The sequence below is a fragment of the Neodiprion pinetum genome, chromosome 4, assembly GCF_021155775.2.
Source record: "Neodiprion pinetum isolate iyNeoPine1 chromosome 4, iyNeoPine1.2, whole genome shotgun sequence".
NCBI lineage: Eukaryota > Metazoa > Arthropoda > Insecta > Hymenoptera > Diprionidae > Neodiprion > Neodiprion pinetum.
Window position 1 is genome coordinate 4,946,282 of NC_060235.2, and position 26,087 is coordinate 4,972,368.

The 26,087-nt window shown below is 36.2% G+C and overlaps 7 protein-coding genes across 16 annotated transcripts; 3 read left to right on the forward strand and 4 right to left on the reverse strand.

The window, feature by feature from the left end:
* The first annotated feature begins 1,605 nt into the window (after positions 1-1,605).
* Positions 1,606-11,540, forward strand: LOC124217219 (rab GTPase-binding effector protein 1-like). The gene is made up of 15 exons (XM_069135020.1): positions 1,606-1,808; positions 2,349-2,456; positions 2,551-2,993; positions 3,235-3,737; positions 3,982-4,263; positions 4,369-4,588; positions 4,693-4,803; positions 4,890-5,054; positions 9,250-9,452; positions 9,697-9,978; positions 10,084-10,303; positions 10,408-10,518; positions 10,605-10,830; positions 11,004-11,076; positions 11,174-11,540. Exons 1-13 carry the CDS (start codon positions 1,733-1,735, stop codon positions 10,770-10,772), a joined length of 2,892 nt encoding a protein of 963 aa, XP_068991121.1. The 5' UTR covers positions 1,606-1,732; the 3' UTR covers positions 10,773-10,830; positions 11,004-11,076; positions 11,174-11,540.
* On the reverse strand, positions 5,544-8,986 carry LOC124216615 (uncharacterized). Of its 4 annotated transcripts, none has more exons than XM_046621301.1 (7): positions 8,832-8,986; positions 8,508-8,568; positions 8,338-8,373; positions 7,375-7,577; positions 7,140-7,269; positions 6,627-6,779; positions 5,544-6,524 (listed from the first exon to the last, which is right to left on the reverse strand). In XM_046621301.1, the coding sequence occupies exons 2-7, from the start codon at positions 8,539-8,541 to the stop codon at positions 6,244-6,246; spliced, it is 837 nt and encodes a 278-aa protein (XP_046477257.1). In that variant the 5' UTR covers positions 8,542-8,568; positions 8,832-8,986; the 3' UTR covers positions 5,544-6,243. The 4 variants fall into 4 exon arrangements, with proteins under 4 accessions (XP_046477257.1, XP_046477259.1, XP_046477258.1 ...); XM_046621303.2 differs by having other exon boundaries at positions 8,859-8,911; XM_046621302.2 differs by having other exon boundaries at positions 8,737-8,880.
* Positions 11,259-15,058, reverse strand: LOC124216623 (uncharacterized). Its single transcript, XM_046621329.2, has 7 exons — positions 15,036-15,058; positions 14,223-14,283; positions 14,053-14,088; positions 13,090-13,292; positions 12,855-12,984; positions 12,342-12,494; positions 11,259-12,239 (listed from the first exon to the last, which is right to left on the reverse strand). Exons 2-7 carry the CDS (start codon positions 14,254-14,256, stop codon positions 11,959-11,961), a joined length of 837 nt encoding a protein of 278 aa, XP_046477285.1. The 5' UTR covers positions 14,257-14,283; positions 15,036-15,058; the 3' UTR covers positions 11,259-11,958.
* LOC124216612 (rab GTPase-binding effector protein 1-like) lies at positions 14,758-17,255 on the forward strand. 3 transcript variants are annotated; one of them, XM_069135706.1, is made up of 7 exons: positions 14,758-15,167; positions 15,412-15,693; positions 15,799-16,018; positions 16,123-16,233; positions 16,320-16,545; positions 16,719-16,791; positions 16,889-17,255. In XM_069135706.1, the coding sequence occupies exons 1-5, from the start codon at positions 14,977-14,979 to the stop codon at positions 16,485-16,487; spliced, it is 972 nt and encodes a 323-aa protein (XP_068991807.1). In that variant the 5' UTR covers positions 14,758-14,976; the 3' UTR covers positions 16,488-16,545; positions 16,719-16,791; positions 16,889-17,255. The 3 variants fall into 3 exon arrangements, with proteins under 3 accessions (XP_068991807.1, XP_046477242.1, XP_046477244.1); XM_046621286.2 differs by having other exon boundaries at positions 16,719-16,977; XM_046621288.2 differs by having other exon boundaries at positions 15,001-15,167; positions 15,387-15,693; positions 16,719-16,977.
* On the reverse strand, positions 16,974-20,773 carry LOC124216614 (uncharacterized). The gene is made up of 7 exons (XM_046621300.2): positions 20,751-20,773; positions 19,938-19,998; positions 19,768-19,803; positions 18,805-19,007; positions 18,570-18,699; positions 18,057-18,209; positions 16,974-17,954 (listed from the first exon to the last, which is right to left on the reverse strand). Exons 2-7 carry the CDS (start codon positions 19,969-19,971, stop codon positions 17,674-17,676), a joined length of 837 nt encoding a protein of 278 aa, XP_046477256.1. The 5' UTR covers positions 19,972-19,998; positions 20,751-20,773; the 3' UTR covers positions 16,974-17,673.
* Positions 20,467-22,970, forward strand: LOC124216611 (rab GTPase-binding effector protein 1-like). 3 transcript variants are annotated; one of them, XM_046621282.2, is made up of 7 exons: positions 20,467-20,882; positions 21,127-21,408; positions 21,514-21,733; positions 21,838-21,948; positions 22,035-22,260; positions 22,434-22,506; positions 22,604-22,970. In XM_046621282.2, exons 1-5 carry the CDS (start codon positions 20,692-20,694, stop codon positions 22,200-22,202), a joined length of 972 nt encoding a protein of 323 aa, XP_046477238.1. In that variant the 5' UTR covers positions 20,467-20,691; the 3' UTR covers positions 22,203-22,260; positions 22,434-22,506; positions 22,604-22,970. The 3 variants fall into 3 exon arrangements, with proteins under 3 accessions (XP_046477238.1, XP_046477237.1, XP_046477240.1); XM_046621281.2 differs by having other exon boundaries at positions 20,468-20,882; positions 22,434-22,692; XM_046621284.2 differs by having other exon boundaries at positions 20,716-20,882; positions 21,102-21,408; positions 22,434-22,692.
* Positions 22,689-26,037, reverse strand: LOC124216616 (uncharacterized). Of its 3 annotated transcripts, none has more exons than XM_046621306.2 (7): positions 25,970-26,037; positions 25,647-25,707; positions 25,477-25,512; positions 24,520-24,722; positions 24,285-24,414; positions 23,772-23,924; positions 22,689-23,669 (listed from the first exon to the last, which is right to left on the reverse strand). In XM_046621306.2, the coding sequence occupies exons 2-7, from the start codon at positions 25,678-25,680 to the stop codon at positions 23,389-23,391; spliced, it is 837 nt and encodes a 278-aa protein (XP_046477262.1). In that variant the 5' UTR covers positions 25,681-25,707; positions 25,970-26,037; the 3' UTR covers positions 22,689-23,388. The 3 variants fall into 3 exon arrangements, with proteins under 3 accessions (XP_046477262.1, XP_068991810.1, XP_046477263.1); XM_069135709.1 differs by having other exon boundaries at positions 25,875-26,003; XM_046621307.2 differs by lacking the exon at positions 25,477-25,512.
* Positions 26,038-26,087: the final 50 nt, after the last annotated feature.

Here is a 26,087-nt window from a genome sequence, read left to right on the forward strand (position 1 = left end):
CCACCATCGACGTCTCGTGTAAATCTGAAGTAATGTTAACGCAACGAAGTGTCACAAAAAAAATTATTACTGTGCAATTTTTTAACGATTTTCAAGGAAATGACATTAAAAATATATGAGTATGTTTTGTTTATCATGGTTTACGAAATTTCAGATAATCTTCAATGTACGATGTAACGCGATTATTCGTATACATGTATCGTTACTGCAACGTTACTAACTTTATTTATTTATTTATCAATTTTACGGACACAAAGTCCCATTACACATGAATTCAAAAACAATAGAATTCTCGTGTTTTTTTTACAAATCTATTAAAAAAATTAAATGTTTAATTCATTTTGAATTACTGAGTAAATTTTATATTCTTGTGGAAATCGTAGAATAACATTATATTCCATTAAAAATTACTCGAGGAATCACCGACATTTAGATGTAATTTGTAATAAGTTCATTTGATCGCGAAGCAAGGTGTTTACAAAATTTGTGACGAACGTGCGTCAGCGCGTTTCTGGAAAATTTACCTAGAAATCTCGTATAGACGTCTCATGAAAGTCATGTACCGCGAATTTGTACGCCTAAATGAGTTCTTATGTCGAAATGACGTATTTTCTGACTTCGGACGTCTCGTAGACGTGAAAAGTCGCGTCATAAGACTTCTTCCCTCAAACGTCTGATAGTCAAACTTCAGTTTTGTGTTAGATGGGCTATTGTTTAACCGACTTGCACCTACCGAATTAATGATTAACGATTTACACTCACAATCACCTTGGTAGTGACGGAGAATGTTTCTTTATTCGGAATGACGGCATTATTTTGTGTAAATTTTTCGAACTGTCATTGCAAAAAATATTTACTACTCGTCGTTGCATTTAAAATTACAGGAACAGACAACTTCTGTACATTTTTCCTTCCTCTAACGAAATAAATTTAACCGATTCGAAGTTTCGAATTATACGTTTCGAATGTCGAATTTCTAAGCTGATGGAATTGGAACGAAGACGATGAACGCGGGACAAGGAACGGCGGACTTTTTGGGACTGCCAGTGCGCTGTGTATGCAGTATTACATATATGTGTGTATGTAAGCTGGATTATAGGTTTAGTATTAGCGTGTAATTGTGTGTAATCGTGTCTACAGCTGGACGATGCGGACTAATGTGTACAATTTGGGCGGTGTACAAGTAATCCGTGATTTATCCTTTACCAATAATAATTACGAGCTGCGTGAACGTGAGCCTGCAGTTTGATTAATCACAGCGATTGACAAATATCGGAAACATCGTGCGTCAATTAGTTGTCTGCGGAGTGATTTATGAAAAATGTTCGACACGATCACTTGACGACTGATGAATGAATGCCTGCTACTTTGTGCTATCTGCGTGCTTGTTGTACGCACTTGTCAAATTAGTTTGAAAAAAAGTTAAAGGCCCGGCAGGGTAGAAATATTTGAGCATTTTTAGTCGATATAATAAAGTGACAGCTGATATCGTTAATAATGGAAAACGAGACGAAGGACGGTTGTGCTGTAAAGGAGGATCGAGGTATGTTATTTCAGATTTTCCTCTGAATCTAGGTTATGCTACTGCAACCCTACTAATGACGAGAAATTCTTGGTAAAAAATGACAATGAGCTAGTAACTCCCTCCAACTTCAATGCGACCCCCTGGAATTGGAATGTATAACACGAAACTTAAAGAAAAAATATCTCTTTGATAAAGCAAAAGTAATTAATGAAATGTATGAATAAACTCACAGAGCTTGGTTATAATAACAACTTGAAAGACTTAACGTCGCTAAAAGCAGAAGGTTTGTAAAATTTTAATGAATCATAGCTCAGTTTTTTTTGTGAACGTATTCTCCAAATGTTGGCCAACGCAGAGTTTTCAACTAGCTTGTTGATTAACCCTAGTCACTAGCAGAACAGACTTTTAACGTATAATTTTAAAGTCAGCGTGCTTGAATCAGGAATGTTTGTGCAAGCAAAATGAAGAATGATTGAAAAAATTTTGGTTTTTCAGAGACTCCATGGATGTATTGCATATTGTTTTACTTTGCTGACATAACATATGAATATCAACAGAAATACGCACAAACTTTCTGCAATTGTGAATAGCTGAATTGTTTTGATTTGTGAATTATGGATTGTCGATCATGTTTATTTATTAAAGTGATGTCGTTTTACTTGAATTTAGTTTGGCCAACTCCATTTGCAACCTCTGTGCTGTTTTCAATCATGTTTTGGGTGCTCAATTTTTTTTGGCTATACTTTGACGGATATTATAATAAAAAATCAAATCTGGTTGGTAGATTGTAAATGTTAATAAGCGAGTGGCTTTGTTCGTTTAGATGATCTACTGATTAAATTAAAGAAGTTTGAGACTGAGAATGCAACGATACTAAAGGAGTTTGATAGTCAAAGAGCAAAAATGAAGGAACTTTTTCTCCAGAAAGAAGGTAATGTGCCAAAGGTTGTTCGGTGTTTTCACTTAATTTTTTTCTAACTGCAACAAAATAACTCACCATTCAATCATCTGCTACTCATTCACAGAAGAACTCAAAAGGCAGCTCGAAGAAAAGATCTCCTTGCAAGAAGAGATACATAGATTACAGACTGATCTTGATGAAGCTAAGAGTCAGCTGACGGTGGCTGACCTTAAGGTGGAAAATGACATTCTTGTTGAAAAGCGCAAGGCGCAAGAAGAAATAGCCACTTTGGAGCAACTGATTCAAGAGACAGTAGAAGAGTCCTCGTGTTCACGTAATCAACTTGGAGACGAGTTGCGAAAGTTGCAATCTGCGTTTCGTAAACTTGAAGCAGAAAATGCGCTGCTCCGATCGCAGACAACTCGCGAATCTGCGGACGGACCTCAAATATCTTTGTCAACTGTGACTAAAACTTTAGCTAGAAAAGTTGTCTCTCAATTAGGAGCTGATTCATTGTCTTTGGGCCCTGATAATATCGAAGAGAGCTTGAGGAAGGTAAACAAATATGTACGTAAGCTTTTAGACCCTATTAGTGTGATTGTGAGATTTTATAACAATATCTTGATGTGTATTAAGTAACCATTAATGATATTATTCTTTCATTTTCTTCGAACTCAATCGTCCCTTTATATTTTTGAATTCTTGTCCAAGGAGGTGTTCGTGATTTGAGATTTCTTATTTTATTACTTTAACAATGCACAATACGCAGTTTGATTGTAAAGAAAAAACTTGTCCTACGGTTCTACAGGCCCAAGAAGATGCAGAAGTTTTGCGTTCGCTGGTAGGATCTTTGGAAGAGGAGATTAAAGCATTGAAGGAAAAACTAAGATCGACAGATGACGAGCTGCAAAAACATATAGAAATTAATTCGCAAAAAAAATTTCAAACGGAATCAGGATCTGCTGCGGAAGCCAGTTGTGATATGTGCGCTAATTATGAGGCACAATTGGTGAAAATGCAGGCAGCAGAAAAAGAATTTGAAAAACGATTGGCAGATGCTGATCACTTGTTAGAAGTCCAAAAGGAAGATTTAGTCAAGGAGGTAGAATTTCGTAAAGAAATGGAGGAAAAGTGGAATGAAAAAAAAGAAGAACACAAAATTAAAGTTGCAGAACTCACCTCCGTTTCACAATCCTCCCAGCAAGCCTTGGCCGACTTGAAGCAAACGTTAGCACAGATGCATCAAGGCGTTACCGATGAACTAAGTAGATTGATTCATGGAAGAGAAGAACTACAAAGGCATCTCAATGCGTAAGTTGAACTGCACAAATTTCGCTTCATTCATCTAGATTCAGGTTTTGAGAAACTTGAAAAACTGTCACAATACGTGAAATATCGCATTTTTGGAAACAATGATTTTTAATAACGGTTGTAGAATAAATAAATTTATTTTCACGGACATTTCTCAACGTTCCACATTGTTCAAACTCTTACAAGTTCAAACAAATTGGTATTTTTTCCTGTACTTAGAAGAAAAAAAAAAAAAAATTTTCAGGCTGCAGAAAGAAAATGAAAATTTGGTTGGTAAGCATAGTAAGAATTCTATGCAGCTCCAAAGTGAGACAATTAATATGCCAAATAACGTTGAAGAGTTACACGTCACACTTTTAAAAATGCACGAAGACTTGATAGCAGCAAAAGTCGCGCAAGAAGTTGCGCAGGAAAAAGAGGAAACCTTACGTTACGAGGTGACCCTCCTTCAAGACCAATTAGATCACGATAATCGTGCGCGTCAACAATCGGAATCTACTTTGGTTGAGGAAATTAGGCAGCTTAAGTAAGTGTTTTATTGTCGTTTGAAAAAAATTGTTGGATTTCATAATTATCCGCTTCAGTGGCTTGAAATATCTTTCCAGTGCTAATTTATAAACTATTTTTACAGAGTCCAAGTAGAGAATTACAAACATGATCATCAAGCTTTGAATGAAAAAGAAGAGAAGTTGAATAGACTTCAACAGCAGTTGGAAAATACAACAACGGAAAAACAAAAGATAGAATTAGCTGTTGCTGAACTTCGTCAAAGGCTAACCAGTCTTCAACAGGAATTAGATACTAGCGAAGAAGTACAGAAAGACTTTGTTAGATTATCACAATCTTTACAGGTGCAAAATTGGATAAATCAAATCAAAAAAATATAATATCAATTTATCTTCGGACTCAATCATTTGATTATTTTACATTTGTGTGAAATTGTTCGAAATCACAGGTTCAACTGGAAAAGATCAGAGAGGCAGGAAGTGAAGTGAGATGGCAGCACGACGAGGATGTTGACGAGTGTCCTAATTGTCGAACGGGGTTCACAGTTACAAAAAGAAAGGTGAGTGCGAATTTGTTTCCGTTAGCATTACAACGTTAACAGTGTTTGTATTTCTCGTCTACATACAATTACTTTTCTTTGAATAGATGCATTGCCGTCATTGCGGTCATATATTTTGTTCAACTTGTCTGTCGCACGTTGTAAACAGTGGACCCAAGCAGCGACCTTCGAGAGTTTGCGATGTGTGCCATACATTACTAGTTAGAGATACGGCTCCCTACTTTAGCCAAGAAGCACCGCATTTACCAGAATGAATATGTCGGCAAATATATATCTGGGAAAACTTGGCGAGATGTGCAATATCTGATTTAGGTATGTGTATCGATACTAGACAAATTTCTTACATTCATTATGACCGTAAAACTGTGTCTACGAAAAATAGAATACAATTAATACATTTTCTTCAATAATTTTTTGGTCCTTATATCTGATTGAAAGCTGTTCGTGTATCTACAGCGATGCTTACTTACTCATTTATTTTTCAGAGATCATTAGAGCCATGGGACAAACGTTAGGTAAAAGTGAATTCTATGATTATCGACGAAGCGGATGAATTATGTAAATATCGATAGATTATTATTTTTAACTTATTCGAATTTTATCCTTCAATGCTGTCACGTAAATGTTGATAAAATAAATCATTTGTTTGATGCAGCATTCGTATACAGTTTTGGTTTTGAAAAGCTGAGATGATTTCGTACAAGTCTAATGGAAGGTAATTAAAAGTTGAGACACAAATATCTATTTCATCAAGAATTAAGTATTTTATTTACGAAGAATCCTTACACGTCATACGATGTTGCTATCACAGGCTACACGGTCGGTCTCGAATTTCCCTATTCTTTTTCGTTTCCTTATAAGCATTTTAAAACTGAATATCTCCCCTAAATGTACCCTAAAGCATTCAATTTCCCCGTAAAATCCCCCTAATTTTTGCCAGTCAGTTACTTTTCCTCACGAATGAGAATGGACAGAAAAAATCAACTTGATGTTTAAGAACAATGTTTATACTTCCAACTTAACATAGGAACGAAAAAAATTCATCGAATCCCAACATTCTCTTATATTTCGCAAGCCAACATTTTTACTGTTTAATTGAGTAGCCTTATTTACAGAATACTTGCACTCAGCCCAAATTATTTTGTTCCTACATTTAGCTGGAAATATAAACATTGTTCTTAAGCATTAGTCGACTTTTCCAGTCCAGTTTACTTGATGATAAAAAAAAAAAAAAAAATTTCCACAATATGAACAATATTTTCCATGTGTAATCGAAAAAATTCCAAAACGACCAAAATATCGGACACTCCTGTGTTTATCTAATCTTGCTCTATTTGGTCAGTACTATAAAAAAATGTCCTAATACCCACTTCCCTCTTATTTTCACAAAGCTTTCCTGTATTTCCCCTCAAATTTCTAGCTCCAGCACTGTGAAGCCTGCTATGGACAAACGTATGTCCATGGCGTAGAAGTCAACAATACATGCATACAAATAAAACCGTAATCTTCACCCCAATCGATGATGCACTGTGGAAGTGTTGGAGCTACGTCTCTGATGAAACGCGGTATAATTGTCTCGTACCAGTTACGATTTTTGTAAGTCGTCTTACCGAATCCCTGGAATCCGAAACCACTTAACTCGCCTCCTTGTTCCATTAAAAACCAAGGATGCAAGTTTGTACATTCCATGGATCTGTTCAAAGCGTACACATAGTGTATACCTGGGATATGCACGAAAATTTTAGTTAATTACTATTGTTTGACGAAAACTGTCAGTAGCCAGAAGGAACAAAATCACAATAGTGAGATCAATGGAAAATTACCCTGCTCAGATACACAGGCTTCTTTCGTCCATGCAGAATCCCATTCCGATACATTTCTGGGAATTTCTATAAATCCATCGGTTGTCCTGATCCAGATTCCTTCAGTCCCGGTAAGACCGTTCATCTCGCTGCGACCACCAGCTGCGATAGTCTCTGAAAAAGTAGTGATAATTGACATCTGAGGTTCCGTCGGCAACGCACAAAACTATTAGCTGAAGAAATTATCGTCCCGATCACCTGGTTCAGAAATTTTTTTTCATATTGAATCCAATCACTACCTGGTATTTAAAAATAGCAGAACATGATAAAAAAATTGCTCCTACGTTTGGGGTCACGAAGTAAAAACATCTTTGTATGTTTTCCAAATGTTCACACTAAATTTCTTTCCACATTGTTATCCAGAAAATGGAGAAACTGTTGTTTACGAAGCTTTTCGAAGGAAGAAATTTTTCACTGGCAATAATTCTACAAGAATATCGTAATTGTATGGTAAAAGATAATTTAGCTACCAACCAGGGGATATGAAATAGATTGTACTGGTCCAATATTCTTCGTCAAATATCGTTTTGATCTGAAACTGGTTTAAATTCGACCGGTTGTAAATACTTTGTACATTTTCGACGTCACTGCAGAGTACGGCAGCCTGAAAAATCAAATGGTGCCTTCCCTGTATATGTTCAATTTTATCAAGTACCAAATATCTGTACGACTTCGATGATACGACGCGATAAACGTAAACAATAATCACCTGTATACCAGCAATGTTCCCGTAAGAATCGTATTCAAGACATACGCGACCGTCGCCTTCTTCGTAGCAATACACAGTCAAATTCAAGGGAGTCAAACCTGTTACTTCGACCCAACTATCGCTAATAGCATCAGATTTTGTACGAGGCATCTGGAAGAAGCTATTTGCGTGTGAAGGGTCCTCCCCCGAGCGGCTCCATTTCACTGAAATTTAGTTGTGTAAGTATTGAAAAGTTGATTGCACGCAACATCAAGAAGTAGACAAGAAAAAAATAAGTGTCATTTGCATGCTGATTGTAGGTGATTTGTAATTGTGGGCTAAAAAATTTTTGCCACAAAATGTTAATTTAACTAGTTGTTGTATCTTCGACGTATTTTGGTGCGCTGAATTCGATGTCGCCAGTTTTTTCTATCGCAAAAATGGCAATTTCAATGGCACTTTCTGACCCGTATTATCTTCCAAGCCGCCCCATGATGCTAAGGTTGAAAATTTGGGTTCCTCTCGTCAAAATATACCACTTGAGCTGTGATTTGAGTCGGATGGAAATGCTCTTGACACATTGAAATTATTTTGAATAAAACTTTCAAGACAGGAAAGAATATGCACATCTTGACAAACGTGAAAAATGTAAAATTCACGGGTTAAAAATATATTTTTACGGCTGTACGCAAGCGTCATGAGATTTGTTCAAAAAATGGTTTATCATATTATCGGTCACAGCACGAATCATAAATTTTCCTCAACGTACTTGATGAATCGGTTTGAAAGATAGTACGAGTTCAAAAGTGCGATTTCCAATCAAAAGCCCATTTTTGGAAGGAATTATCTCAATATTCTGACGTCACGGAAAAAACAGGCAACGCCATTGGATTCAGTTCACCAATATACGAGTACGTCGGAAACACGCCAACTTATTCATTTAGCATTTTATCGCGAAAATTTTCAACTCCAGTGTAATTATACCGAGAAGATCGGCCCACTCGATAGCAGATGCCGTAGCTGAAACAAGCAATAAGAAACAAATTGTTAATTTTTTCTAGAAGATTTCATCTATCCGTAAGAATATGTCATGTCTGCAGGGATGTATTTGACGAACTGATGTACGGTATAATTATTTAGGGACGAGAACTTACCGGCGATAAGTAACAGTACCGCAACAACCTTCATGCTGACAAACTGAATAATCAAGCAACTCTGAAAAAGAATTAGCTTTATCAACGCGGTAAGAAAATTAGATTTGAATAACAATACTGCCAGAAAGTATTCGATAAATTGTTTAAATCAAATGTCGCTTAAGAAATTTTTGGGTATGTGTTTTTTTTTTGTAAAATGAAATGAATTCGCTGAATTTTTGGAACACACATGAATTTTACTAGAATTCTCTCATTATTTCGAAATTTCCGTTTTCAAAAATTTGTGCAGGCTGTATTTACGAAACTTTTCGTTCTGTCGCCTACCGATAATCTAGCAATTTGTTTACGTGCCAAAGTTGTTCCGTTTCACTGTCGCATCGTCATAAGTCTGAGAATTATATATTGCATGCTTCCACCTTTTGCTCGTTATCTTTTCAAGATACTGTTTTCACGCTTCGAAACACATTTACCACCTTCGAAGTTTTATTAATAATTCGTGCATCGCCGCGTCGTTTATTGGAAAATATATAATTTCCAGGGTAATATATTTGTCGCCTTTCAAGGTTTATGCGGAATTCGTTGATCATTTCGTCGTTTATGTAAACGCCGTGCGCCGTTGCAAATATTGTCGTCACGCTTCCACGTCGAAACATTCACAATTCCGACTAATAAATAACTACTTTCCAGGTGTTTTCCTCTAAACTTAGAATCAAAATTATGTTCATATGCATTCGTTCGCTAATTTCGTAAAGAAATGAAGGAAAAGTGGAATGAAAAAAAAGAAGAACACAAAATTAAAGTTGCAGAACTCACCTCCGTTTCACAATCCTCCCAGCAAGCCTTGGCCGACTTGAAGCAAACGTTAGCACAGATGCATCAAGGCGTTACCGATGAACTAAGTAGATTGATTCATGGAAGAGAAGAACTACAAAGGCATCTCAATGCGTAAGTTGAACTGCACAAATTTCGCTTCATTCATCTAGATTCAGGTTTTGAGAAACTTGAAAAACTGTCACAATACGTGAAATATCGCATTTTTGGAAACAATGATTTTTAATAACGGTTGTAGAATAAATAAATTTATTTTCACGGACATTTCTCAACGTTCCACATTGTTCAAACTCTTACAAGTTCAAACAAATTGGTATTTTTTCCTGTACTTAGAAGAAAAAAAAAAAAAAATTTTCAGGCTGCAGAAAGAAAATGAAAATTTGGTTGGTAAGCATAGTAAGAATTCTATGCAGCTCCAAAGTGAGACAATTAATATGCCAAATAACGTTGAAGAGTTACACGTCACACTTTTAAAAATGCACGAAGACTTGATAGCAGCAAAAGTCGCGCAAGAAGTTGCGCAGGAAAAAGAGGAAACCTTACGTTACGAGGTGACCCTCCTTCAAGACCAATTAGATCACGATAATCGTGCGCGTCAACAATCGGAATCTACTTTGGTTGAGGAAATTAGGCAGCTTAAGTAAGTGTTTTATTGTCGTTTGAAAAAAATTGTTGGATTTCATAATTATCCGCTTCAGTGGCTTGAAATATCTTTCCAGTGCTAATTTATAAACTATTTTTACAGAGTCCAAGTAGAGAATTACAAACATGATCATCAAGCTTTGAATGAAAAAGAAGAGAAGTTGAATAGACTTCAACAGCAGTTGGAAAATACAACAACGGAAAAACAAAAGATAGAATTAGCTGTTGCTGAACTTCGTCAAAGGCTAACCAGTCTTCAACAGGAATTAGATACTAGCGAAGAAGTACAGAAAGACTTTGTTAGATTATCACAATCTTTACAGGTGCAAAATTGGATAAATCAAATCAAAAAAATATAATATCAATTTATCTTCGGACTCAATCATTTGATTATTTTACATTTGTGTGAAATTGTTCGAAATCACAGGTTCAACTGGAAAAGATCAGAGAGGCAGGAAGTGAAGTGAGATGGCAGCACGACGAGGATGTTGACGAGTGTCCTAATTGTCGAACGGGGTTCACAGTTACAAAAAGAAAGGTGAGTGCGAATTTGTTTCCGTTAGCATTACAACGTTAACAGTGTTTGTATTTCTCGTCTACATACAATTACTTTTCTTTGAATAGATGCATTGCCGTCATTGCGGTCATATATTTTGTTCAACTTGTCTGTCGCACGTTGTAAACAGTGGACCCAAGCAGCGACCTTCGAGAGTTTGCGATGTGTGCCATACATTACTAGTTAGAGATACGGCTCCCTACTTTAGCCAAGAAGCACCGCATTTACCAGAATGAATATGTCGGCAAATATATATCTGGGAAAACTTGGCGAGATGTGCAATATCTGATTTAGGTATGTGTATCGATACTAGACAAATTTCTTACATTCATTATGACCGTAAAACTGTGTCTACGAAAAATAGAATACAATTAATACATTTTCTTCAATAATTTTTTGGTCCTTATATCTGATTGAAAGCTGTTCGTGTATCTACAGCGATGCTTACTTACTCATTTATTTTTCAGAGATCATTAGAGCCATGGGACAAACGTTAGGTAAAAGTGAATTCTATGATTATCGACGAAGCGGATGAATTATGTAAATATCGATAGATTATTATTTTTAACTTATTCGAATTTTATCCTTCAATGCTGTCACGTAAATGTTGATAAAATAAATCATTTGTTTGATGCAGCATTCGTATACAGTTTTGGTTTTGAAAAGCTGAGATGATTTCGTACAAGTCTAATGGAAGGTAATTAAAAGTTGAGACACAAATATCTATTTCATCAAGAATTAAGTATTTTATTTACGAAGAATCCTTACACGTCATACGATGTTGCTATCACAGGCTACACGGTCGGTCTCGAATTTCCCTATTCTTTTTCGTTTCCTTATAAGCATTTTAAAACTGAATATCTCCCCTAAATGTACCCTAAAGCATTCAATTTCCCCGTAAAATCCCCCTAATTTTTGCCAGTCAGTTACTTTTCCTCACGAATGAGAATGGACAGAAAAAATCAACTTGATGTTTAAGAACAATGTTTATACTTCCAACTTAACATAGGAACGAAAAAAATTCATCGAATCCCAACATTCTCTTATATTTCGCAAGCCAACATTTTTACTGTTTAATTGAGTAGCCTTATTTACAGAATACTTGCACTCAGCCCAAATTATTTTGTTCCTACATTTAGCTGGAAATATAAACATTGTTCTTAAGCATTAGTCGACTTTTCCAGTCCAGTTTACTTGATGATAAAAAAAAAAAAAAAAATTTCCACAATATGAACAATATTTTCCATGTGTAATCGAAAAAATTCCAAAACGACCAAAATATCGGACACTCCTGTGTTTATCTAATCTTGCTCTATTTGGTCAGTACTATAAAAAAATGTCCTAATACCCACTTCCCTCTTATTTTCACAAAGCTTTCCTGTATTTCCCCTCAAATTTCTAGCTCCAGCACTGTGAAGCCTGCTATGGACAAACGTATGTCCATGGCGTAGAAGTCAACAATACATGCATACAAATAAAACCGTAATCTTCACCCCAATCGATGATGCACTGTGGAAGTGTTGGAGCTACGTCTCTGATGAAACGCGGTATAATTGTCTCGTACCAGTTACGATTTTTGTAAGTCGTCTTACCGAATCCCTGGAATCCGAAACCACTTAACTCGCCTCCTTGTTCCATTAAAAACCAAGGATGCAAGTTTGTACATTCCATGGATCTGTTCAAAGCGTACACATAGTGTATACCTGGGATATGCACGAAAATTTTAGTTAATTACTATTGTTTGACGAAAACTGTCAGTAGCCAGAAGGAACAAAATCACAATAGTGAGATCAATGGAAAATTACCCTGCTCAGATACACAGGCTTCTTTCGTCCATGCAGAATCCCATTCCGATACATTTCTGGGAATTTCTATAAATCCATCGGTTGTCCTGATCCAGATTCCTTCAGTCCCGGTAAGACCGTTCATCTCGCTGCGACCACCAGCTGCGATAGTCTCTGAAAAAGTAGTGATAATTGACATCTGAGGTTCCGTCGGCAACGCACAAAACTATTAGCTGAAGAAATTATCGTCCCGATCACCTGGTTCAGAAATTTTTTTTCATATTGAATCCAATCACTACCTGGTATTTAAAAATAGCAGAACATGATAAAAAAATTGCTCCTACGTTTGGGGTCACGAAGTAAAAACATCTTTGTATGTTTTCCAAATGTTCACACTAAATTTCTTTCCACATTGTTATCCAGAAAATGGAGAAACTGTTGTTTACGAAGCTTTTCGAAGGAAGAAATTTTTCACTGGCAATAATTCTACAAGAATATCGTAATTGTATGGTAAAAGATAATTTAGCTACCAACCAGGGGATATGAAATAGATTGTACTGGTCCAATATTCTTCGTCAAATATCGTTTTGATCTGAAACTGGTTTAAATTCGACCGGTTGTAAATACTTTGTACATTTTCGACGTCACTGCAGAGTACGGCAGCCTGAAAAATCAAATGGTGCCTTCCCTGTATATGTTCAATTTTATCAAGTACCAAATATCTGTACGACTTCGATGATACGACGCGATAAACGTAAACAATAATCACCTGTATACCAGCAATGTTCCCGTAAGAATCGTATTCAAGACATACGCGACCGTCGCCTTCTTCGTAGCAATACACAGTCAAATTCAAGGGAGTCAAACCTGTTACTTCGACCCAACTATCGCTAATAGCATCAGATTTTGTACGAGGCATCTGGAAGAAGCTATTTGCGTGTGAAGGGTCCTCCCCCGAGCGGCTCCATTTCACTGAAATTTAGTTGTGTAAGTATTGAAAAGTTGATTGCACGCAACATCAAGAAGTAGACAAGAAAAAAATAAGTGTCATTTGCATGCTGATTGTAGGTGATTTGTAATTGTGGGCTAAAAAATTTTTGCCACAAAATGTTAATTTAACTAGTTGTTGTATCTTCGACGTATTTTGGTGCGCTGAATTCGATGTCGCCAGTTTTTTCTATCGCAAAAATGGCAATTTCAATGGCACTTTCTGACCCGTATTATCTTCCAAGCCGCCCCATGATGCTAAGGTTGAAAATTTGGGTTCCTCTCGTCAAAATATACCACTTGAGCTGTGATTTGAGTCGGATGGAAATGCTCTTGACACATTGAAATTATTTTGAATAAAACTTTCAAGACAGGAAAGAATATGCACATCTTGACAAACGTGAAAAATGTAAAATTCACGGGTTAAAAATATATTTTTACGGCTGTACGCAAGCGTCATGAGATTTGTTCAAAAAATGGTTTATCATATTATCGGTCACAGCACGAATCATAAATTTTCCTCAACGTACTTGATGAATCGGTTTGAAAGATAGTACGAGTTCAAAAGTGCGATTTCCAATCAAAAGCCCATTTTTGGAAGGAATTATCTCAATATTCTGACGTCACGGAAAAAACAGGCAACGCCATTGGATTCAGTTCACCAATATACGAGTACGTCGGAAACACGCCAACTTATTCATTTAGCATTTTATCGCGAAAATTTTCAACTCCAGTGTAATTATACCGAGAAGATCGGCCCACTCGATAGCAGATGCCGTAGCTGAAACAAGCAATAAGAAACAAATTGTTAATTTTTTCTAGAAGATTTCATCTATCCGTAAGAATATGTCATGTCTGCAGGGATGTATTTGACGAACTGATGTACGGTATAATTATTTAGGGACGAGAACTTACCGGCGATAAGTAACAGTACCGCAACAACCTTCATGCTGACAAACTGAATAATCAAGCAACTCTGAAAAAGAATTAGCTTTATCAACGCGGTAAGAAAATTAGATTTGAATAACAATACTGCCAGAAAGTATTCGATAAATTGTTTAAATCAAATGTCGCTTAAGAAATTTTTGGGTATGTGTTTTTTTTTTGTAAAATGAAATGAATTCGCTGAATTTTTGGAACACACATGAATTTTACTAGAATTCTCTCATTATTTCGAAATTTCCGTTTTCAAAAATTTGTGCAGGCTGTATTTACGAAACTTTTCGTTCTGTCGCCTACCGATAATCTAGCAATTTGTTTACGTGCCAAAGTTGTTCCGTTTCACTGTCGCATCGTCATAAGTCTGAGAATTATATATTGCATGCTTCCACCTTTTGCTCGTTATCTTTTCAAGATACTGTTTTCACGCTTCGAAACACATTTACCACCTTCGAAGTTTTATTAATAATTCGTGCATCGCCGCGTCGTTTATTGGAAAATATATAATTTCCAGGGTAATATATTTGTCGCCTTTCAAGGTTTATGCGGAATTCGTTGATCATTTCGTCGTTTATGTAAACGCCGTGCGCCGTTGCAAATATTGTCGTCACGCTTCCACGTCGAAACATTCACAATTCCGACTAATAAATAACTACTTTCCAGGTGTTTTCCTCTAAACTTAGAATCAAAATTATGTTCATATGCATTCGTTCGCTAATTTCGTAAAGAAATGAAGGAAAAGTGGAATGAAAAAAAAGAAGAACACAAAATTAAAGTTGCAGAACTCACCTCCGTTTCACAATCCTCCCAGCAAGCCTTGGCCGACTTGAAGCAAACGTTAGCACAGATGCATCAAGGCGTTACCGATGAACTAAGTAGATTGATTCATGGAAGAGAAGAACTACAAAGGCATCTCAATGCGTAAGTTGAACTGCACAAATTTCGCTTCATTCATCTAGATTCAGGTTTTGAGAAACTTGAAAAACTGTCACAATACGTGAAATATCGCATTTTTGGAAACAATGATTTTTAATAACGGTTGTAGAATAAATAAATTTATTTTCACGGACATTTCTCAACGTTCCACATTGTTCAAACTCTTACAAGTTCAAACAAATTGGTATTTTTTCCTGTACTTAGAAGAAAAAAAAAAAAAAACTTTCAGGCTGCAGAAAGAAAATGAAAATTTGGTTGGTAAGCATAGTAAGAATTCTATGCAGCTCCAAAGTGAGACAATTAATATGCCAAATAACGTTGAAGAGTTACACGTCACACTTTTAAAAATGCACGAAGACTTGATAGCAGCAAAAGTCGCGCAAGAAGTTGCGCAGGAGAAAGAGGAAACTTTACGTTACGAGGTGACCCTCCTTCAAGACCAATTAGATCACGATAATCGTGCGCGTCAACAATCGGAATCTATTTTGGTTGAGGAAATTAGGCAGCTTAAGTAAGTGTTTTATTGTCGTTTGAAAAAAATTGTTGGATTTCATAATTATCCGCTTCAGTGGCTTGAAATATCTTTCAAGTGCTAATTGATAAACTATTTTTACAGAGTCCAAGTAGAGAATTACAAACATGATCATCAAGCTTTGAATGAAAAAGAAGAGAAGTTGAATAGACTTCAACAGCAGTTGGAAAATACAACAACGGAAAAACAAAAGATAGAATTAGCTGTTGCTGAACTTCGTCAAAGGCTAACCAGTCTTCAACAGGAATTAGATACTAGCGAAGAAGTACAGAAAGACTTTGTTAGATTATCACAATCTTTACAGGTGCAAAATTGGATAAATCAAATCAAAAAAATATAATATCAATTTATCTTCGGACTCAATCATTTGATTATTTTACATTTGTGTGAAATTGTTCGAAATCACAGGTTCAACTGGAAAAGATCAGAGAGGCAGGAAGTGAAGTGAGATGGCAGCACGACGAGGATGTTGACGAGTGTCCTAATTGTCGAACGGGGTTCACAGTTACAAAAAGAAAGGTGAGTGCGAATTTGTTTCCGTTAGCATTACAACGTTAACAGTGTTTGTATTTCTCGTCTACATACAATTACTTTTCTTTGAATAGATGCATTGCCGTCATTGCGGTCATATATTTTGTTCAACTTGTCTGTCGCACGTTGTAAACAGTGGACCCAAGCAGCGACCTTCGAGAGTTTGCGATGTGTGCCATACATTACTAGTTAGAGATACGGCTCCCTACTTTAGCCAAGAAGCACCGCATTTACCAGAATGAATATGTCGGCAAATATATATCTGGGAAAACTTGGCGAGATGTGCAATATCTGATTTAGGTATGTGTATCGATACTAGACAAATTTCTTACATTCATTATGACCGTAAAACTGTGTCTACGAAAAATAGAATACAATTAATACATTTTCTTCAATAATTTTTTGGTCCTTATATCTGATTGAAAGCTGTTCGTGTATCTACAGCGATGCTTACTTACTCATTTATTTTTCAGAGATCATTAGAGCCATGGGACAAACGTTAGGTAAAAGTGAATTCTATGATTATCGACGAAGCGGATGAATTATGTAAATATCGATAGATTATTATTTTTAACTTATTCGAATTTTATCCTTCAATGCTGTCACGTAAATGTTGATAAAATAAATCATTTGTTTGATGCAGCATTCGTATACAGTTTTGGTTTTGAAAAGCTGAGATGATTTCGTACAAGTCTAATGGAAGGTAATTAAAAGTTGAGACACAAATATCTATTTCATCAAGAATTAAGTATTTTATTTACGAAGAATCCTTACACGTCATACGATGTTGCTATCACAGGCTACACGGTCGGTCTCGAATTTCCCTATTCTTTTTCGTTTCCTTATAAGCATTTTAAAACTGAATATCTCCCCTAAATGTACCCTAAAGCATTCAATTTCCCCGTAAAATCCCCCTAATTTTTGCCAGTCAGTTACTTTTCCTCACGAATGAGAATGGACAGAAAAAATCAACTTGATGTTTAAGAACAATGTTTATACTTCCAACTTAACATAGGAACGAAAAAAATTCATCGAATCCCAACATTCTCTTATATTTCGCAAGCCAACATTTTTACTGTTTAATTGAGTAGCCTTATTTACAGAATACTTGCACTCAGCCCAAATTATTTTGTTCCTACATTTAGCTGGAAATATAAACATTGTTCTTAAGCATTAGTCGACTTTTCCAGTCCAGTTTACTTGATGATAAAAAAAAAAAAAAAAATTTCCACAATATGAACAATATTTTCCATGTGTAATCGAAAAAATTCCAAAACGACCAAAATATCGGACACTCCTGTGTTTATCTAATCTTGCTCTATTTGGTCAGTACTATAAAAAAATGTCCTAATACCCACTTCCCTCTTATTTTCACAAAGCTTTCCTGTATTTCCCCTCAAATTTCTAGCTCCAGCACTGTGAAGCCTGCTATGGACAAACGTATGTCCATGGCGTAGAAGTCAACAATACATGCATACAAATAAAACCGTAATCTTCACCCCAATCGATGATGCACTGTGGAAGTGTTGGAGCTACGTCTCTGATGAAACGCGGTATAATTGTCTCGTACCAGTTACGATTTTTGTAAGTCGTCTTACCGAATCCCTGGAATCCGAAACCACTTAACTCGCCTCCTTGTTCCATTAAAAACCAAGGATGCAAGTTTGTACATTCCATGGATCTGTTCAAAGCGTACACATAGTGTATACCTGGGATATGCACGAAAATTTTAGTTAATTACTATTGTTTGACGAAAACTGTCAGTAGCCAGAAGGAACAAAATCACAATAGTGAGATCAATGGAAAATTACCCTGCTCAGATACACAGGCTTCTTTCGTCCATGCAGAATCCCATTCCGATACATTTCTGGGAATTTCTATAAATCCATCGGTTGTCCTGATCCAGATTCCTTCAGTCCCGGTAAGACCGTTCATCTCGCTGCGACCACCAGCTGCGATAGTCTCTGAAAAAGTAGTGATAATTGACATCTGAGGTTCCGTCGGCAACGCACAAAACTATTAGCTGAAGAAATTATCGTCCCGATCACCTGGTTCAGAAATTTTTTTTCATATTGAATCCAATCACTACCTGGTATTTAAAAATAGCAGAACATGATAAAAAAATTGCTCCTACGTTTGGGGTCACGAAGTAAAAACATCTTTGTATGTTTTCCAAATGTTCACACTAAATTTCTTTCCACATTGTTATCCAGAAAATGGAGAAACTGTTGTTTACGAAGCTTTTCGAAGGAAGAAATTTTTCACTGGCAATAATTCTACAAGAATATCGTAATTGTATGGTAAAAGATAATTTAGCTACCAACCAGGGGATATGAAATAGATTGTACTGGTCCAATATTCTTCGTCAAATATCGTTTTGATCTGAAACTGGTTTAAATTCGACCGGTTGTAAATACTTTGTACATTTTCGACGTCACTGCAGAGTACGGCAGCCTGAAAAATCAAATGGTGCCTTCCCTGTATATGTTCAATTTTATCAAGTACCAAATATCTGTACGACTTCGATGATACGACGCGATAAACGTAAACAATAATCACCTGTATACCAGCAATGTTCCCGTAAGAATCGTATTCAAGACATACGCGACCGTCGCCTTCTTCGTAGCAATACACAGTCAAATTCAAGGGAGTCAAACCTGTTACTTCGACCCAACTATCGCTAATAGCATCAGATTTTGTACGAGGCATCTGGAAGAAGCTATTTGCGTGTGAAGGGTCCTCCCCCGAGCGGCTCCATTTCACTGAAATTTAGTTGTGTAAGTATTGAAAAGTTGATTGCACGCAACATCAAGAAGTAGACAAGAAAAAAATAAGTGTCATTTGCATGCTGATTGTAGGTGATTTGTAATTGTGGGCTAAAAAATTTTTGCCACAAAATGTTAATTTAACTAGTTGTTGTATCTTCGACGTATTTTGGTGCGCTGAATTCGATGTCGCCAGTTTTTTCTATCGCAAAAATGGCAATTTCAATGGCACTTTCTGACCCGTATTATCTTCCAAGCCGCCCCATGATGCTAAGGTTGAAAATTTGGGTTCCTCTCGTCAAAATATACCACTTGAGCTGTGATTTGAGTCGGATGGAAATGCTCTTGACACATTGAAATTATTTTGAATAAAACTTTCAAGACAGGAAAGAATATGCACATCTTGACAAACGTGAAAAATGTAAAATTCACGGGTTAAAAATATATTTTTACGGCTGTACGCAAGCGTCATGAGATTTGTTCAAAAAATGGTTTATCATATTATCGGTCACAGCACGAATCATAAATTTTCCTCAACGTACTTGATGAATCGGTTTGAAAGATAGTACGAGTTCAAAAGTGCGATTTCCAATCAAAAGCCCATTTTTGGAAGGAATTATCTCAATATTCTGACGTCACGGAAAAAACAGGCAACGCCATTGGATTCAGTTCACCAATATACGAGTACGTCGGAAACACGCCAACTTATTCATTTAGCATTTTATCGCGAAAATTTTCAACTCCAGTGTAATTATACCGAGAAGATCGGCCCACTCGATAGCAGATGCCGTAGCTGAAACAAGCAATAAGAAACAAATTGTTAATTTTTTCTAGAAGATTTCATCTATCCGTAAGAATATGTCATGTCTGCAGGGATGTATTTGACGAACTGATGTACGGTATAATTATTTAGGGACGAGAACTTACCGGCGATAAGTAACAGTACCGCAACAACCTTCATGCTGACAAACTGAATAATCAAGCAACTCTGAAAAAGAATTAGCTTTATCAACGCGGTAAGAAAATTAGATTTGAATAACAATACTGCCAGAAAGTATTCGATAAATTGTTTAAATCAAATGTCGCTTAAGAAATTTTTGGGTATGTGTTTTTTTTTTGTAAAATGAAATGAATTCGCTGAATTTTTGGAACACACATGAATTTTACTAGAATTCTCTCATTATTTCGAAATTTCCGTTTTCAAAAATTTGTGCAGGCTGTATTTACGAAACTTTTCGTTCTGTCGCCTACCGATAATCTAGCAATTTGTTTACGTGCCAAAGTTGTTCCGTTTCACTGTCGCATCGTCATAAGTCTGAGAATTATATATTGCATGCTTCCACCTTTTGCTCGTTATCTTTTCAAGATACTGTTTTCACGCTTCGAAACACATTTACCACCTTCGAAGTTTTATTAATAATTCGTGCATCGCCGCGTCGTTTATTGGAAAATATATAATTTCCAGGGTAATATATTTGTCGCCTTTCAAGGTTTATGCGGAATTCGTTGATCATTTCGTCGTTTATGTAAACGCCGTGCGCCGTTGCAAATATTGTCGTCACGCTTCCACGTCGAAACATTCACAATTCCGACTAATAAATAACTACTTTCCAGGTGTTTTCCTCTAAACTTAGAATCAAAATTATGTTCATATGCATTCGTTCGCTAATTTCGTAAAGAAATGAAGGAAAAGTGGAATGAAAAAAAAGAAGAACACAAAATTAAAGTTGCAGAACTCACCTCCGTTTCACAATCCTCCCAGCAAGCCTTGGCCGACTTGAAGCAAACGTTAGCACAGATGCATCAAGGCGTTACCGATGAACTAAGTAGATTGATTCATGGAAGAGAAGAACTACAAAGGCATCTCAATGCGTAAGTTGAACTGCACAAATTTCGCTTCATTCATCTAGATTCAGGTTTTGAGAAACTTGAAAAACTGTCACAATACGTGAAATATCGCATTTTTGGAAACAATGATTTTTAATAACGGTTGTAGAATAAATAAATTTATTTTCACGGACATTTCTCAACGTTCCACATTGTTCAAACTCTTACAAGTTCAAACAAATTGGTATTTTTTCCTGTACTTAGAAGAAAAAAAAAAAAAAACTTTCAGGCTGCAGAAAGAAAATGAAAATTTGGTTGGTAAGCATAGTAAGAATTCTATGCAGCTCCAAAGTGAGACAATTAATATGCCAAATAACGTTGAAGAGTTACACGTCACACTTTTAAAAATGCACGAAGACTTGATAGCAGCAAAAGTCGCGCAAGAAGTTGCGCAGGAGAAAGAGGAAACTTTACGTTACGAGGTGACCCTCCTTCAAGACCAATTAGATCACGATAATCGTGCGCGTCAACAATCGGAATCTATTTTGGTTGAGGAAATTAGGCAGCTTAAGTAAGTGTTTTATTGTCGTTTGAAAAAAATTGTTGGATTTCATAATTATCCGCTTCAGTGGCTTGAAATATCTTTCAAGTGCTAATTGATAAACTATTTTTACAGAGTCCAAGTAGAGAATTACAAACATGATCATCAAGCTTTGAATGAAAAAGAAGAGAAGTTGAATAGACTTCAACAGCAGTTGGAAAATACAACAACGGAAAAACAAAAGATAGAATTAGCTGTTGCTGAACTTCGTCAAAGGCTAACCAGTCTTCAACAGGAATTAGATACTAGCGAAGAAGTACAGAAAGACTTTGTTAGATTATCACAATCTTTACAGGTGCAAAATTGGATAAATCAAATCAAAAAAATATAATATCAATTTATCTTCGGACTCAATCATTTGATTATTTTACATTTGTGTGAAATTGTTCGAAATCACAGGTTCAACTGGAAAAGATCAGAGAGGCAGGAAGTGAAGTGAGATGGCAGCACGACGAGGATGTTGACGAGTGTCCTAATTGTCGAACGGGGTTCACAGTTACAAAAAGAAAGGTGAGTGCGAATTTGTTTCCGTTAGCATTACAACGTTAACAGTGTTTGTATTTCTCGTCTACATACAATTACTTTTCTTTGAATAGATGCATTGCCGTCATTGCGGTCATATATTTTGTTCAACTTGTCTGTCGCACGTTGTAAACAGTGGACCCAAGCAGCGACCTTCGAGAGTTTGCGATGTGTGCCATACATTACTAGTTAGAGATACGGCTCCCTACTTTAGCCAAGAAGCACCGCATTTACCAGAATGAATATGTCGGCAAATATATATCTGGGAAAACTTGGCGAGATGTGCAATATCTGATTTAGGTATGTGTATCGATACTAGACAAATTTCTTACATTCATTATGACCGTAAAACTGTGTCTACGAAAAATAGAATACAATTAATACATTTTCTTCAATAATTTTTTGGTCCTTATATCTGATTGAAAGCTGTTCGTGTATCTACAGCGATGCTTACTTACTCATTTATTTTTCAGAGATCATTAGAGCCATGGGACAAACGTTAGGTAAAAGTGAATTCTATGATTATCGACGAAGCGGATGAATTATGTAAATATCGATAGATTATTATTTTTAACTTATTCGAATTTTATCCTTCAATGCTGTCACGTAAATGTTGATAAAATAAATCATTTGTTTGATGCAGCATTCGTATACAGTTTTGGTTTTGAAAAGCTGAGATGATTTCGTACAAGTCTAATGGAAGGTAATTAAAAGTTGAGACACAAATATCTATTTCATCAAGAATTAAGTATTTTATTTACGAAGAATCCTTACACGTCATACGATGTTGCTATCACAGGCTACACGGTCGGTCTCGAATTTCCCTATTCTTTTTCGTTTCCTTATAAGCATTTTAAAACTGAATATCTCCCCTAAATGTACCCTAAAGCATTCAATTTCCCCGTAAAATCCCCCTAATTTTTGCCAGTCAGTTACTTTTCCTCACGAATGAGAATGGACAGAAAAAATCAACTTGATGTTTAAGAACAATGTTTATACTTCCAACTTAACATAGGAACGAAAAAAATTCATCGAATCCCAACATTCTCTTATATTTCGCAAGCCAACATTTTTACGGTTTAATTGAGTAGCGTTATCTACAGAATACTTGCACTCATCCCAAATTATTTTGTTCCTACATTTAGCTGGAAATATAAACATTGTTCTTAAGCACAGGTCGACTTTTCCACACCAGTTTACTTGATGATAAAAAAAAAAAAAAAAAATTCTACAATATGAACAATATTTTCCATGTGTAATCGAAAAAATTCCAAAACGACCAAAATATCGGACACTCCTGTGTTTATCTAATCTTGCTCTATTTGGTCAGTACTACAAAAAAATGTCCTAATACCCCCCTCCCTCTTATTTTCACAAAGCTTTCCTGTATTTCCCCTCAAATTTCTAGCTTCAGCACCGTGAAGCCTGCTATGGACAAACGTATGTCCATGGCGTAGAAGTCAACAATACATGCGTACAAATAAAACCGTAATCTTCACCCCAATCGATGACGCACTGTGGAAGTGTTGGATTTGTGTCTCTGAGAAAACGCGGTATAATTGTCTCGTACCAGTTACGATTTTTGTAAGTCGTATTACCAAATCCCTCCAATCCAAAACCGCTTAACTCTCCTTCTTGTTCTAACAAAAACCAAGGCTGCAAGTTTGTACATTCCATGGATCTGTTCATAGCGTACTGATAGTGTGTACCTGAGGTATGCACGAAAATCTTAGTTAATTACTATTGTTTGAAGAAAACTGTCAGTAGCCAGAAGGAACAAAATCACAATAGTGAGGTCAATGGAAAATTACCCTGCTCAGACATACAGGCTTCTTTCGTCCATGCAGAATCCCATTCCGATACATTTCTGGGAATTTCTATAAATCCATCCGTTGTCCCGATCCAGATTCCTTCAGTCCCGGTAAGACCGTTCATCTCGCTGCGACCACCAGCTGCGATAGTCTCTGAAAAAGTGGTGATAATTAACATCTGAGGTTCCGTCGGCAACGTACAAAACTTTTAGCTGAAGAAATTATCGCCCCGATCACCTGGTTCAGAAATTTTTTTTCATATTGAATCCAATCACTACCTGGTATTTGAAAATAGCAGAACATGATAAAAAAATTGCTCCTACGTTTGGGGTCACGAAGTAAAAACATCTTTGTATATTTTCCAAATGTTCACACTAAATTTCTTTCCACATTGTTATCCAGAAAATGGAGAAACTGTTGTTTACGAAGCTTTTCGAAGGAAGAAATTTTTCACTGGCAATATTTCTACAAGAATATCGTAATTGTATGGTGAAAGATAATTTAACCACTAACCCGGGGATATGAAGTAGACTGTACTGGTCCAATACTGTTCATCAAATATCGTTTTGATCTGATACTGGTTTAAATTCGACCGGTTGTAAATACTTTGTACATTTTCGACGTCACTGCAGAGTACGGCAGCCTGAAAAATCAAATGGTGCCTTCCCTGTATATGTTCAATTTTATCAAGTACCAAATATCTGTACGACTTCGATGATACGTCGCGATAAACGTAAACACTAATCACCTGTATAGCAGCAATGTTCCCGTAAGAATCGTATTCAAGGCATACGCGACTGTCGCCTTCTTCGAAGCAATACACAGTCAAATTCAAGGAAGTCAGACCTGTTACTTCGACCCAACTCTCGTTAATAGCATCAGATTTTGTACGAGGCATCTGGAAGAAGCTATTTGCGTGTGAAGGGTCCTTCCCCGAGCGGCTCCATTTCACTGAAATTTAGTTGTGTAAGTATTGAGAAGTTGATTGCACGCAACATCAAGAAGTAGACAAGAAATAATAAGTGTCATTCGCATGCTGATTGTAGGTGATTTGTAATTGTGGGATAAAAAATTTTTGCCACAAAATGTTAATTTAACTAGTTGTTGTATCTTCGACGTATTTTGGTGCGCTGAATTCGATGTTGGTCCGTTTTTTCTATCGCAAAAATGGCAATTTCAATGGCACTTTCTGACCCGTATTATCTTCCAAGCCGCCCCATGATGCTAGGGTTGAAAATTTGGGTTCCTCTCGTCAAAATATACCACTTGAGCTGTGATTCGAGTCGGATGGAAATGCTCTTGACACATTGAAATCATTTTGAATAAAACTTTCAAGACAGGAAAGAATATGCACATCTTGACAAACGTGAAAAATGTAAAATTCACGGGTTAAAAATATATTTTTACGGCTGTACGCAAGCGTCATGAGATTTCTTCAAAAAATGGTTCATCATATTATCGGTCACAGCACGAATCATAAATTTTCCTCAACGTACTTGATGAATCGGTTTGAAAGATAGTACGAGTTAAAAAGTGCGATTTCCAATCAAAAGCCCATTTTTGGAAGGAAATATCTCAATATTCTGACGTCACGGAAAAAACAGGCAACGCCATTGGATTCAGTTCACCAATATACGTCGGAAACACGCCAACTTATTCATTTAGCATTTTATCGCGACAATTTTCAACTCCAGTGTAATTATACCGAGAAGATCGGCCCACTCGATAGCAGATCCCGTAGCTGAAACAAGCAATGAGAAACAAATTGTTAGTTTTTTCTTGAAGATTTCATCTATCCGTAAGAATATGTCATGTCTGCAGGTATGTATTTGACGAACTGATGTACAGTATAATTATTTAGGGACGAGAACTTACCGGCGATAAGTAACAGTACCGCAACAACCTTCATGCTGACAACCGGAAAATTAATGCAACTCTGAAAGAGAATTAGCTTTATCAACGCGGTAAGAAAATTAGATTTGAATAACAATACTGCCAGAAAGTATTCGATAAATTGTTTGAATCAACGTTGCTTAAGAAATTTTTAGGTATGTGTTTTTATTTTGTAAAATTAAATGAATTCGTTGAATTTTTTGAACACACATGAATTTTACTAGAATTCTCTCATTATTTCGAAATTTCCGTTTTCGAAAATTTTTGCAGGCTGTATTTACGAAACTTTTCGTTCTGTCACCTACCGATAATCTAGCAATTTGTTTACGTGCCAAAGTTGTTCCGTTTCAGTCTCGCATCGTCATAAGTCTGAGAATTATATATTGCGTGCTTCCACCTTTTGCTCGTTATCTTTTCAAGATA